At 39.5% G+C, this 13,199-nt stretch overlaps 1 protein-coding gene across 1 annotated transcript; it reads left to right on the top strand.

The window, feature by feature from the left end:
• The first annotated feature begins 798 nt into the window (after positions 1–798).
• On the top strand, positions 799–6,909 carry LOC103718341 (protein LAZY 1). Its single transcript, XM_008807116.6, has 5 exons — positions 799–937; positions 1,136–1,202; positions 1,380–2,158; positions 5,611–5,866; positions 6,671–6,909. Exons 1-5 carry the CDS (start codon positions 932–934, stop codon positions 6,688–6,690), a joined length of 1,128 nt encoding a protein of 375 aa, XP_008805338.4. The 5' UTR covers positions 799–931; the 3' UTR covers positions 6,691–6,909.
• The last annotated feature ends 6,290 nt before the right edge of the window (positions 6,910–13,199 follow it).

Raw genomic sequence — 13,199 nt, 5'->3', positions numbered from 1 at the left:
GTATAACCATGCAAGCCATGCATCATGTGACATTCTAATCCGAGGTGATCTATTGTTTGCATTTGAAAAGATAGCGTCATCTGAATATATATCATGCGACATGTGCATGATTCATATGGGCGCATGGATTTAGTCGAGGCATGCACTATATGTTGGTCATGTGGCATAAGACTGCTCTAAATGCAATTGCTAGCTTGCTATTCTACGAAGAGAAGACCACTTATTACATTATATCTATTCAGAATATATAATGCAAGCTCCTCCAAAGCTCTCTTGCAATATTCTTGTTACAAATAACATGCAGTGTCTCTGATGAATCATCGAAGTCATAACGAGTTGGCTACTTGTAAATATTAAGAACTATGTAGATCTCATATCACTCGAAGGCAGTAGATGGCTGTTTTCTTCGAACAGTCACACTTCATGTCATGAAAAGCTCGAACTGTAGACTCAAAAGGAATATCTCCTTAAAGCTAAGAGACTGTTGATCTTTTGGCATGTCTCGAGTCAAAAAAAAAACCCAACATGGTTGTAACCATGAACTACCTTACATATAATAATTTATCTTGCCTTATCCTCACCATGCTAAGCCCATACCTTGCCGTTCATTCACACGTGTACAAAGAAAGGGTACAATGCATGCAGGGACCCATGTCGCACTGCCCGGACTCCCTCAACATGGAACCCACAACCACCTCCTCCAGTTTGCACTTATGATTTGATCTTGAGCCCGGTGCTATTCCCCCACTCTTTGTACTCTTCTCTCTGTTTCCCTCTACCCACCCCCTCCCTTTAAACAAACTATTCTCTCTTGGTCCCTCCCCCCACTTCCACTCCTATTCTCCCCTTTACGGACTATTATCCCCATCCATGTCCCTCTAATACTCTCTTCACCCTCCCCCATTCTCTCTTGGAGTGAAGTCTCTCAAAGATGAAGGTTAGTGCCTTTGGTGCCTGCTCCACCTATTTCCAACTCTCTCTCTCTCTCTCTCTCTCTCACTGTGTGTGTGTGTGAGAGAGAGAGAGAGAGAGAGAGAGAGATTAATATCATCATTATTTATTTGGTGGGTACTCTATTAGTTAAGTTTTGATGGAAAGCTAATCATAATTAACTGGTCCTTTGCTACTGTATTAGCTGCTGGGTTGGATGCACCGCAAGCTCCGGCAGAATAGCGGCGATGGGTTCAAAGACCTTCCGGGAGGTAAGCATTCTAGTTCTATCGTCTCCTTCGTTTCCTGTAAGCTGTCGTATTGGGGTTTAAGCGGACTAAAAGTGTACCCTAAGGCACATCTTACAACACATGCACGCGCGGACCGTTGTCTGCGTACGTTAGTATGATATATTGTAGTTTGCTAAATTGAGCCGATTCGGGTCCCAGGCGGCACGTGCAATTGCCTCTCGGGGCGGCCGTCGCTTGAGGAGGAGCACAACCGCCGGCGACACCAGTTAAACGCTTTCCCGTCGCGGAGCCTCCGCCTGCCGGCTGCGGTGGAGTTTGTCGAAGAGGGAGGCGGCGGAGGAGGGGGAAGGGAACAGGCAGTGGAGGACCTTTTCGGAGGGCTGCTCGCCATCGGGACTCTAGGGATCGGGACGGGACCGATCGAGGAGGAGGAGACGGCGGTGGAGGAGGAGGAGGAGGCGGCGACGCCGGGGTTCGGTGCGGGGGCGACGGTGGAGGCGATCACGGAGAAGCAGGCGGAGGCGACGACGGAGACGGATCTGATGGTGGTGAGCGCGGAGCTGGAGAAGGTGCTGGCGGCGGAGACGGAGAAAGCAACCGCCGCCGCTGGCGGCGGCGGCGACCGCCTCTCTTCCGCCAGGCCCAGCCACGTCAGCGCCGGATCGTCGGCGTGCCCCCTCCAAGGATTCCTCTTCGGGTCTCCGATCGAGATCGCGGAGACGGCGCCGGCGGCCGCCGGGCGGAGGGAGCGGAGGGCCTCGCTTGGAGAGCTGTTCATGAGGAGCCGGATGGCGGAGGAGGGCGGCGGGAAGAGGGAGGAAACGTCGGCAGCCGGAGGCGGCGTCACCGCCATCGGCGATGGGGACGGGAGGTCGACGGCCGGGATGCACCTGATGAAGAAGCTGAAGCGTCGCGGATCTAGAGGCTCCGGCGGCGGGCCCGGGGAGGCCTCGGCGGCGGAGACCCCGTTCCAGAAGGTGAGGATCATGTGCATCACTACCGTCCATCTGGTGGATCGCATAAACTCTTCTTTCCTCTCTGATTCTTGTCTGTTCTCCGAACAGCAGACAGCCTTCTCGGTGTATACATTGTTGGACACATATTACCAAACACTGGCCTTCCTTGTACGTGCCATCCGTGGAAGGCTGTTTGCTGTGTCACCCTTCACCTCCTAATTAGATTATATTGTTCAGATATATTAATTTTATATAGAGTACAAAAAAAGCTAAATATTGATGCAAGTGCACTGGGTAAATCTAAAGAAGAGTGAATTAATCTTTATGACTTTCAATCATATCAAACCATGCCAATAACACCCCCCCAAAAAAAGAAAAACTAAAAAAAAAAGAGAAACACGTTGAAATTGCCATAGGTGTTAAAATTGAAATTTGTTTGATTTAAGTCTACGAGATGAATGTCATTTATTTTTACAAGATAAAGAATCAATTCAAATTGGATATTATTGATCTTATTTGATTTGTAGTTATGTCAAATGATCAAATCTCTTAACAAGCATGTCTCTAATTTTTGATTCAAGATGTTGAAAAATATTTACAACCAGATGGCTAACAATTCATTTTGTCAAGAATAATTATCGCAGTAGTTGTAACTATAGATGTGCTACTGGTCATAATATCTTTTAACAAAATATAAAAATTATTTTTGAATTATGCTAACCTACAAGATATGTTACCTAGTATGTTATGATTTAGCCTCTTATAACAAAGTGTTATATGATTAAGGTTGTGACAAGCATATTCTATCACACATTTCTTTTTCTAAGTAGTGACATATCAATCTATTGTTTTTTATTATTAACCTTAAGGCTAGATAGAAAGGATTTGATCTACCTTATGTATATGATACTCAATACCAGGTCCAACCCAAGATAGCACCATAAACCTACATTTATTTTTCCTTTTATGAAATCATTTTTTCCCCTTTTCTTTTAAAGAGCCCAATGATATCATGTGTGAGGCCATAAGTTGGTTAGATCTGATCCATTTCTTGCATAACTTGCTTACTTCCAAGTATATACTTTTAGAAATAAATTAAGATGTTTGTCATTGGATTTTATTGGATCTGTTCGACTCGACGGGGAGTCCAATTCTATAAGATCCATGCCTAACTAGGCCGAGTCGGAGCTTCATCTGTAATTTATACTATAATAAATCTAAGTAGAGATCATACCGAGATTTATCCAACACATTTTTTCTATTATTTTGAAAATAATTATGATCGGGAGTATTACCGGCTATAATTGCTTTATAATTACTTGAGAAAAATACTTGCACATAACAACTATTAAGATTAAACCAGAATCTCTATCTAGATAGATGAGGGTGCAGCCAATACACTATTTAGATGCCTCAAACATACTACAGCCATAATAACTTAAAGATATTGGGCAAAATAAACCTATGACCTTCCAAACAAAGGAGAGCGTCGGCCACTTGACTATTGCATGCTTGGTGAGCAAAACATCTATCAATGTCTTTTCATGTCTTCACTTTCTTTTTTTATTAGATTGTCTTAGCATTTAAAGTTGCCTTTTTGACACACAAAATTATATATAAAAAAAAAGTTTTCTTAAAAGAACAGTTTTAAGTTGTGTTAATTATATTTGGACAATGACGAGCAGTTTTGTTTTTTTTGTTTTAGTTTTTTTTTCTGAGGCTCGAGTTTGGGATTGTACTTTTCATACGATAGAACAATGAATTTTCTTTCATGAAGTCGATCATCTGGTTACATTTTGCACAAATTTCAAAGTACTCTATATATTTTTTTACTTTATAGTATAGATTTTGAAGTGACCATTGCATAATTTAATAGTATACTCGTACAAGAAAAAAAAGATGAATCTTTCTTTTGCCTTTTAACCCATATTTTTTTGGGGCATTGTTGGTCTTTTGACCTACACTTTGTTAGTTATGGTGACATGAAAAACTCCGGATATCTTAAGATCTTAGACACATGGGTCCATTCTCAACCGTATGATCTGTGGTCTCAACCGCTCAATCCCCAGCCATCCCTCGCCCTTAACCAGCGTGTTGCATTAGTTAGACTAGGTTGTAGTAATAAAATGTCTAGTTATATCTGCCTTAATGTGTCAAGGTGTCCCAAAATTGAGACATCCACATCCATAATCTGTGCACCTTGCTTGATCAATGGTCAAAGATGGCTCTGTTACCTGTCCAAATAGTGAACACACTGCTAAACCATGATTAGATTGGATTAGCTAGTTATGTACTTGGCAATTAGCTCATCATGTTTGATTGGGGGATGGACAAGACTAGCTTCCTAATTCAAGTCATCTGAAGCTATCATTATCAACTCAAGTTCCATGCACCTGTGAGTGGGATGGTTTTGCAAGGCTAAGATGGATGAAGATCCAAATCTAGTAGATAGCCCTGTTCCCTAGGAAGAGCATACTATGGCTTAGAAACCTTAGATTTGTATCGTGAGGAACCATGTGGGCGTATGTTTAGTTCCACATCGACTATGCATGAAATAAATCTTGAGAATTTGTACAGGACCAAGAAACCCAAATCACATCTTCTGGCTAACCTTTTTTAGAAAAAAATATGGGTTGTGACAAATGGTATCAGAGCGGATCCGGCCTATGACCTATGTAAACTAGAGGATATTACAACACATGCCCATTAGGGCTAGTCATAGGCCGATCGTGATGCTTATGATTAGATTTAAATGAATTTGGACTCTTAGCCTGGTGAGGATGCCATGACTTAAATGGAAAGAGTATGTGAAAACCCGTACAGGTGTGTAAGTTTAGTTCCACATTAGTTATGCACTAGGTAGATTTTAGATACTTGTACAAAACTAAGGAGCTCAAATAATACCTTCCGGTTAGCTTTTTTGAAAGAAATCTTGGGTTATAACATGTACCCTAGAATGTGGAAGCAAGCAACTGTAGTCCTGTGATCAAAATGGTCTGTGCAATAGATGCACATGATGAGTAGGTAAGATCCTGGTGACATAAATGTCCAAAACCTAGCATCAACTTTTAGTAAGGGCATAAAATTGTTCTATGTCCTTATTCCTTTGGTTTGTCCATGGTCTTTTGTCAGGTTGGTCTCATTTTATTTTTCACCATGTAATTAAACTCTGAGTACAGCCTGAATATTTTCAGGCCTTTTTTACAGCCTTAGTTGTGGTTCTCTTGAAGCTAACAAATACGCTGACCACCTTCAACTTAACAGATGAAAAGAATGTATACCTTCTAAGCGATTCTGCAACCATGTTTATCTGAATGTGTTATTTTGTAATCTTTTCATGTAACTCTGAATGAAGTAACTGAGATAAATCTTCTGACAGCTACAAATTATAAGACATGCTTCGTTTTTTAATCAAATTCCAAACAAAATTTCAGAATTCATCAGCCTCATGTATTAAGCTTTTCATGTCACAGATCCTGCAAATCTTCCACCGGAAAGTTCACCCTGAGAACTCCGTTGCAGCCAAGAAAACTGCAAGGTCAGGCAAGAAGAATGGTGGAGGAAATGACTTCCATGGTTGCGGGGGCGCCGCGATAGCTGCTTCCAAGAGCATTTGCAGAAAGGAAGGAACTCCAAACTTCAAGTCTTGCTCTAATGCTCCACCTCTCGCCATCAGTGGAAGCGGCTCTAATGCCAACCGCGAGCATTGGATCAAGACCGATGCAGACTGTAAGTGAGCCTCTCACAGCATGATCAAAATGCATGACCTGGTACTGAAGACTGGTCCAACATTTTGATCCCAATGACTACAACTAATTAGTGACATAGCTGCATCATAAGTTCATGATTTGTGTGCATGCAACTCCGGTTCTAGACAATGTAGATTGAAATAATGAACTAGTTTCTCCTTGCTATCACAATTTTAGTGCATTTATATGCAAATTATGCCTTCATTGCTTTGCTTCAATCTGGACATTATTGTTTACGTTAGATATTTAGAAGCATCAAACCTATAGACATTGCTGACCACATCATCAAGAGCTAGAGAAGATGATAAAGAATTATTTGCAGAGATTAAAGGAATATACTGAGTGTCTTCTTGGGACTCATCATCTATTTGTAAACACTTCATGGCAACAAAAAGTTTGCCTAGGTTACCATGTCGAAACTGAGTATATCTTTCAGAAGAGCCATTTCTTTTGGAGAGAACCATAATTATTTCGGAGGTACACTTTTCTTTACTTGCATGCTTTCTCTTTTTGATTTAAAAATGATGATATAAAAGCTTAATTTTGAGAACAACTTTCATTTTCTCTCTTCAAATTTGACTGCATGCAGATGTTTTGATTACATCAGTCCATATATCAACAACTTGTTATATCCTCATTACGAATCAAAGACAAATTAATAATATTTTGTCAACAACACATTTCATGAAAAAAAATCGGTAACATTACTTTCTGGATTCACAGTCTGTTTAAGAGACTGCTCATGTATGTCTTATATGTTGTGCTCTTTGACCTTCCTCTGCAGATCTGGTGTTGGAGCTTTAGAAAGGAGAGGAGGCAGCTAAAGGAGTGGATTCCAAAGCAAGAACAATGGTTATCTATAGATTAAACTAAGATCTAGTTATCTACTTGCAAACTGAGTGCTGTGTGTGAATTATATGTGGTGTTATTGTTCCTAGAGGGCTTAGAAAAGAATAAATTTAAAAGTATATATGATGAACTCTGGCATGAATGTCATAAAAACCAAGCTAGTGTTCTGCATTATTCGAAGTACCCCCCTACGCACTCTTTATTAAGTAGAGAGTGAGATATAGCTTCTAGTACTTGCACTTGTTACTTGCTTTATAATTGATGGAAACAAATACATGCACAGAAATGAAGAAAAGAAAGGAAAGAGAAGGAGAGGGGAGGAGGAGAGAAAGACAAAGTCTCTCTCTAGAAAGTCCACACTCCACAAAGCCTCTGAACCCTAAGAGTCCAGTTACAAAAACCTTTTGCCATCAAAATCGTAGAGATATCAGTAGCAATCTCTGAGCATTGCACAAGGTTTCAAGCTAGACCCAAAAATTGTGAGCTTTTTCTTCTCTTTCTTTTCTTTTGTGAGTAAGGGTGAGGGCCAAAAGAGGCTTGTAGGTATGGAGCATGCTGATAGAAACATTACATGATATTCCTCCCTAACTAGGATTTAAGATCTTTCTTTGGGAAACAAAAAGTATTTAAGATTAAAAAAAAGGTGTAGACACCTTATTATAAGTCGCATGCGCATATTTTGGGGATATATACTTGTATGATACCCCAATATCTCAAGTTTCTCCACTTTTAAGGTATACAACCAAGAAAAAAATATGCATAGTTAGAAATAGGTTAAGCAGATTAAACATATTAAATAGGTCTTAAAGGGGTTAAATGGATAAGATCATAATCTGACCCATTAAGTTAAATAGGTCAGAGGTCTAAACCTAAACTCAATCTATTTAATAAACAGGTCTAAATAGGTTGATCCATTTATGACCTAAACCTATTTATATCAAACTAGAACATACTCAAAGCAGGACATTTATAGGTCAGATTGATGGATTGGGTTATAAATTGCCACCCCTAGCTATCAAAGCCTCTTGACAATAATTTTTTATTTTCAGAACACCTCAATTGCATTGCCAACTTTTGATAGCAAGATTTTGTCGTTAGACCCTTTTGACAGTAGACTTGTACCATCAGAAGTCTCTCAAGATCTTGTTAGGTCAATTTTCCTTACCTCTTAAATCCTTATGATAAATTCTTATCGTCAATATGCTCCTATAACAATCCTACAGTTGGATTCGAAATTCAAATTTGGTACCATTGAAACTGTTCATGGTATAGGTCTTCACCGTCCGATTTGGTTTGATTGGAGGATTCTATCATTCGATCATTCTGATGGCAATTTTCTGCCATCAGAAAGTCCTTTCATCCATATAATTTTTGTGAACCCAATTTTATATTTTTGAATTGCCAAAAAGCCGAGGTTATTTACACCACAGCCTCTAGAAATACCTAGGAGGGATCTAGGAGTCACTCAAGATCAATAAATCATTTGCTAATTCCATTCCATTCTTTGTTTATAAGAGATAGGGAGTTGTCTAATAGTGCATAATAGGTCAGAGCAATGGAGATGTTCTTCATCAAAAGGCATCCCAAGGCCTTTTCTTCAAGCTCATTTCTCTTACCTTATTCTCTCTCTTCTCTTTCTCAACACCCATCATACATACTTTGCATTCACGAATTAGTTTAGGTATAATAACTTACCTACTTTTTTATTAAGAGGTCTTTATTAAGGAGAGGAGTGAGCTTTCATACTCTTTTCCTCCCCTCAATACGTATTAATTCATGGTAATGCTCATAATTAATTCACACATTAACCATTATACTATGATCCTCTAGACTTATTTTAAATTCTCATGTTTTGTAACGATTTTCACAAAAACTCTTTAACCGAGCATGCTCTAACTCAAGAAGAGAGAACTCGTAATAAACTTCTGCGATCTAATCATCTAAAGAAAGCATCTCGATGACTAATGTTTAGGATACAATACTAAAGTCAAGTACTATATAAGCCACAACCTTCTATCAAGAATGGAGAGTAATGCAACCAGGCTCTGAAAATAGTAGTTCAATTTTGCTCTACATATCACCATTTATGTGTTAGAGCCCCATTTGTAGGCTTTTTGCATATTTTTGTCAATATTTAGTTGCACTTCATAATATCCTAAGAAGTGATGTAAGATTTGGCGGCTCCAGCACAAAATGGCCTTACTTTTCCATTGTAAAGTCTGAAAAAGCAAACATGACGTCTCCTAGTCTTTTATTGAGCTAATCCTCCAATAGATATGTTAAAAATTAAACTTTTCCATCTGCAGCTGAAATAGTATTCAAAGTGCCTAAGTAATTATTTCCGGACCATATTATACTTTTTTTTTTTTTTTTTTGGTAAGACGGATCTACTATACATTATGTGTATAAATATATCTATGAAAATCAGGATATAAAATTTTCATAAGAGGAGAACGAAGAGATGAGTAAAGGTCTTACAAGGTAACTCTTGTGTGATTAGCCGCATAAGATGCTATCCAATCTATTGTACCACTTATCTCTTGTTAGTATAAGTTGCAATAATAGATCAAGAGAATCTAACATCCACCTGCAATCCTGAATAAAGAGGTGAGCCTTATTAGTCCTAGAGGCTATGTTCGATAGCTATTCAATGACTATACCCAAATCTCTCTCTAGCACAATATGATATGCCCCTAAAGTTCTTATAGCATAGGTTAGCACTTTCCATGCTCCATGCAGCTCGCCTATAGAGACAGCCGTATCAAATAACTAAGTACCTCGAGCGATAAGAAAAGAGTTCCTATGATCTCTGGTGACAAAAACTGCTCTACTATAAGCTCCCTCGTCATGCACACCACTATTCAAATTGATCTTAAGGAGGCAAGAGATTGGTGGCTCCTTGGGACCACCATCGTATACTTGCAAAAACTAAAAAGATCTATTGTAAATCGAAAAGCAGCTCGCTTCAACGATTCAGCAATCAATTAAAAAATTAAATTGGTAAATAAGGTAAACATGCATGAAGTGATAATTTCTCTTAAGTAACAACCAATAGGCATAATATAACTAGGAGCAGTCCTTAAGTTGTACATATTCCTAAACACTAAAATAAAAGACATGGTTCAAAGTGACGGCGATTATAACGCCATGACAGCCAATTATAACAATTTCAAAGAGGAGTTTGTTATGTTAAGCATACTAATGTAAGTCATTATTTACATTTACATGAGAAATTATAGAAAACAATCTTGTTATTCTTCCACTATTGTCCGTTATTTCTCACTCTTATGCTGTTACAATAGATGTTAGAAATTATAATGATAATTATTTTAATATTAATAATTTTAAATCACAAATAAAGTGACAAATGAGGTTTTAACGGAGTATTATGTTTTTTTTTTTTTGGTTACAGCGGATGGCTCGTACACTTCTAATATGGATACATCAAAAATAAAAAAAAATCAAAAAACAACATATCACGAAGTGCTCTATGTAGCTCTTTTTTTCCGACCAACAGTTCCTCTAGAATGATCGGCCATGTACGAGGCCACCCACGGCCCCATTCGCCTCTCTATAAACGTGCCCGGCCTGGAACACAACATCACCTCTGTTGCCCAGAGATGGTCACCCAAGAGGGGGGTGAATTGGGTGTTTTAAAAACTTTTGACTAATTAAAAATAAAACACACGAATATATGCACTAAAGTAAAGAAGGAGGAATGAGAAAGGTCAATCGCAAACACAAGGTTTTATAGTGGTTCGGAGCTTCCACTGCTCCTACATCCACTCCCCAAATCACCTTTGGGAATTTCCACTATAATCCACGATTACAGTACGGTAGTTTTGCGAGTTCACTACCCAACTCGTTGTTTTACACCGGGCTCACAACAAACCCTAAAACTCCCAATTTCACTTAGGCTTGGGACGCCTTTCCCTTGTTCCAAGTCCCTTGACTGGAACAAGCACCACAACGAAAGAGTTTACAAAAGAAAGAAAAAGCTCTAAAAAGCAAATATTGCAATTATGAACAATAGAACCCGGAAGAATTCTTTTGCCGTTGGAAGCGTGGGAGATATTGATTCTTCCGATGTGGAGCGCGTAGGATTGAGTGTGAGCTTTGAATCCCAAGCGCACGAGAGTGATTGAGCTTGAAATCACTTGGGAAGCTTGAAAACAATTGATTTCTTCACTTGAAATGCACTCACTCCCTTGAACTTTTCTTTCTTACTTCTCTCTTGAATGATCTAGCTTTTGGGTTGGTGAAGAGTTGTTGAGAAGCACTTAAGAGGTCCCTTTTATAGCCCAAAAAGCAAATATAGCCGTTAGAGACAAAGAAAGAAGGATTTGAAATTCAAACCAAACCTGAAAAGCTGTCAGTCGCATCCCAGTCGCTCCGGAGACGTCTCCGCTTCAACGGGAGACGTCTCGGCTACAAGATTTTACTTTTTCCGTCGTCTGGGGTCGACTCGGCACTTTCAGGGGACGTCTCGGCTTGTTTGCACTTTTTGAATGGAGACGACTCCGCTGATCTGGGGACGACTCCGCTTCTTTATCTCCGAAGAACATGTCCTCTGGTATTTCCTGAGAGAGTCGACTCCGCTCCTTCAGGGGACGTCTCGGGTTGTCTGCACTTTATGCATGGGGACGACTCCGCTGTCTCAGGGTCGACTCCGCTTCCTTATCACCGAAAAAACCATTCTCTGGAAAACCCTGAGAGAGCCGTCTCCGCTATCTTGGGGACGACTCGGGAAGTCTCCTTTTTACTTGCGGGGACGACTCCGCGTACAGTGGGGACGTCTCGCGCATATCTCTTGAAAATTGCCTTTCTGCCGCCACTGAGAGAGTCGACTCCGCTACTGAGAGAGTCGACTCCGCTAGCGCGGGGACGACTCGGCAGGTGCCGGGGACGTCTCCAAGTGTCCCAGTTCTTCCTGTTTGTGCCAGAGACGTCTCTGAAACTATCCGGAGACGTCTCGGCTGTTCCTGATCTGTTTTCTTTAACTCAAAATATTCTTCAATAAATTCATAAAAATTATGGAAACTTGCCTAGACATTTCTTAACAATATTCTCAATTAATCACATGAATTCCTCAATTAAATTGTTAAGATAAATGGAATTATACTCTAGTGTTTTGTATTCATCAAAATCCATTAGGGGGTCAACAATCTCCCCCTTTTTGATGATGACAAAACACTGAGTATATGCAAAAATTTGAAGTTTAAACATATACACAGTATTTGATCAGATGTACAAGTATAATGTTTTGATTAGAGCTAGATACAGTGTGCATAATTGCATGGGATTGAACTTTATAGCTCTTAAGCAATTTTAGCATATCAACTGAATTTGAATCAAGTTAAAATGAAATATTGATGCTGAATTTGAATCAAGTCAATATTCTTCAATTTTATCTTTTCTAAATCAACTTTGGAGTATGATTATAAATTTTGCATTCCATATTCAATGTCCATATTGGTTCTTTCTATATATCTACTCCCCCTTTCAATTATATCTCAATATCCATATTGGTTCTTTCTATATATCTACTCCCCCTTTTTGTCATCAACAATGAAGGGGACAAATTATCATTAGGTGCTTAAAACTCAATTCATAGTATAATATAATTAACCACTCAAGGATATTCAAGTTATCTTTATTAAAGAGTTCAGCATTCATTTTACTCCCCCTTTGATATTCAGGTTGTGCTCCCCCTGTTTCATATGCTTTGATAAGTTGTGCCAAATTTGAATACATAATGTATGTTATGAGATTCTTATGACACATCAAGAGGCACATTCATATTTACATATACAGAGTTGGAAATGTACACAGGGTTGCAAAAGAAATTGTATGTCATTCATATGTCATTGTAAATCTTCGAAGTCAGTATATAGTCAAAAGAAGAAATCATTACAAGTATTGATTTCTAATACAAAAAGTGTTTCAAAACAGCCTAGGATTTACAAAAAGAAGAGCCTGCAAAATGTCCCTCATCGGCGACGTTGCTCATGGGCCCTACCAGCTGTACTTTGTTCATAAGCCTTACAAGCTGCATCTATGAATGCATTGATGGAATCCATGAGGGTCTTAAATTGATCTCCCTGTGACTTGTGGAAACCTGCCACAAGTGCTTCAAACTCTATGGTTGCCATTTCAATTCTCCCTCTGAGTTGGGCAACCAAGGTGCCCACGTTGCCATCTGGTTTTGTCAGCTCTTTGAGACTCTTGGAAATGCTCTTCAAGCTGTCCTTGAGCTCTAATGATCTGATGGTTTGGGTGGCACCCACACCAATTATTTCTTGTGTTGTAGCTTCAATTTGACTTCTAATATCCTTCATCTCTTGTAGAAGCCCTTCATGTGAAGCTCTGATGGGGGCCAACTCTGTGGAGATCATGGATCTCATCTCCTCCCTCATCTGCTGGCAAATGGCAGATGCTAAGGTGCGCATCTGATCCTCTGACAG

The sequence above is a fragment of the Phoenix dactylifera genome, chromosome 4 (assembly GCF_051530095.1).
Source record: "Phoenix dactylifera cultivar Ajwa chromosome 4, Ajwa_hap1_PhDact_Kaust_v1.1, whole genome shotgun sequence".
In the NCBI taxonomy this organism is placed as follows: Eukaryota; Viridiplantae; Streptophyta; class Magnoliopsida; order Arecales; family Arecaceae; genus Phoenix; species Phoenix dactylifera.
This window is presented reverse-complemented; position numbering and strand designations above follow the sequence as displayed.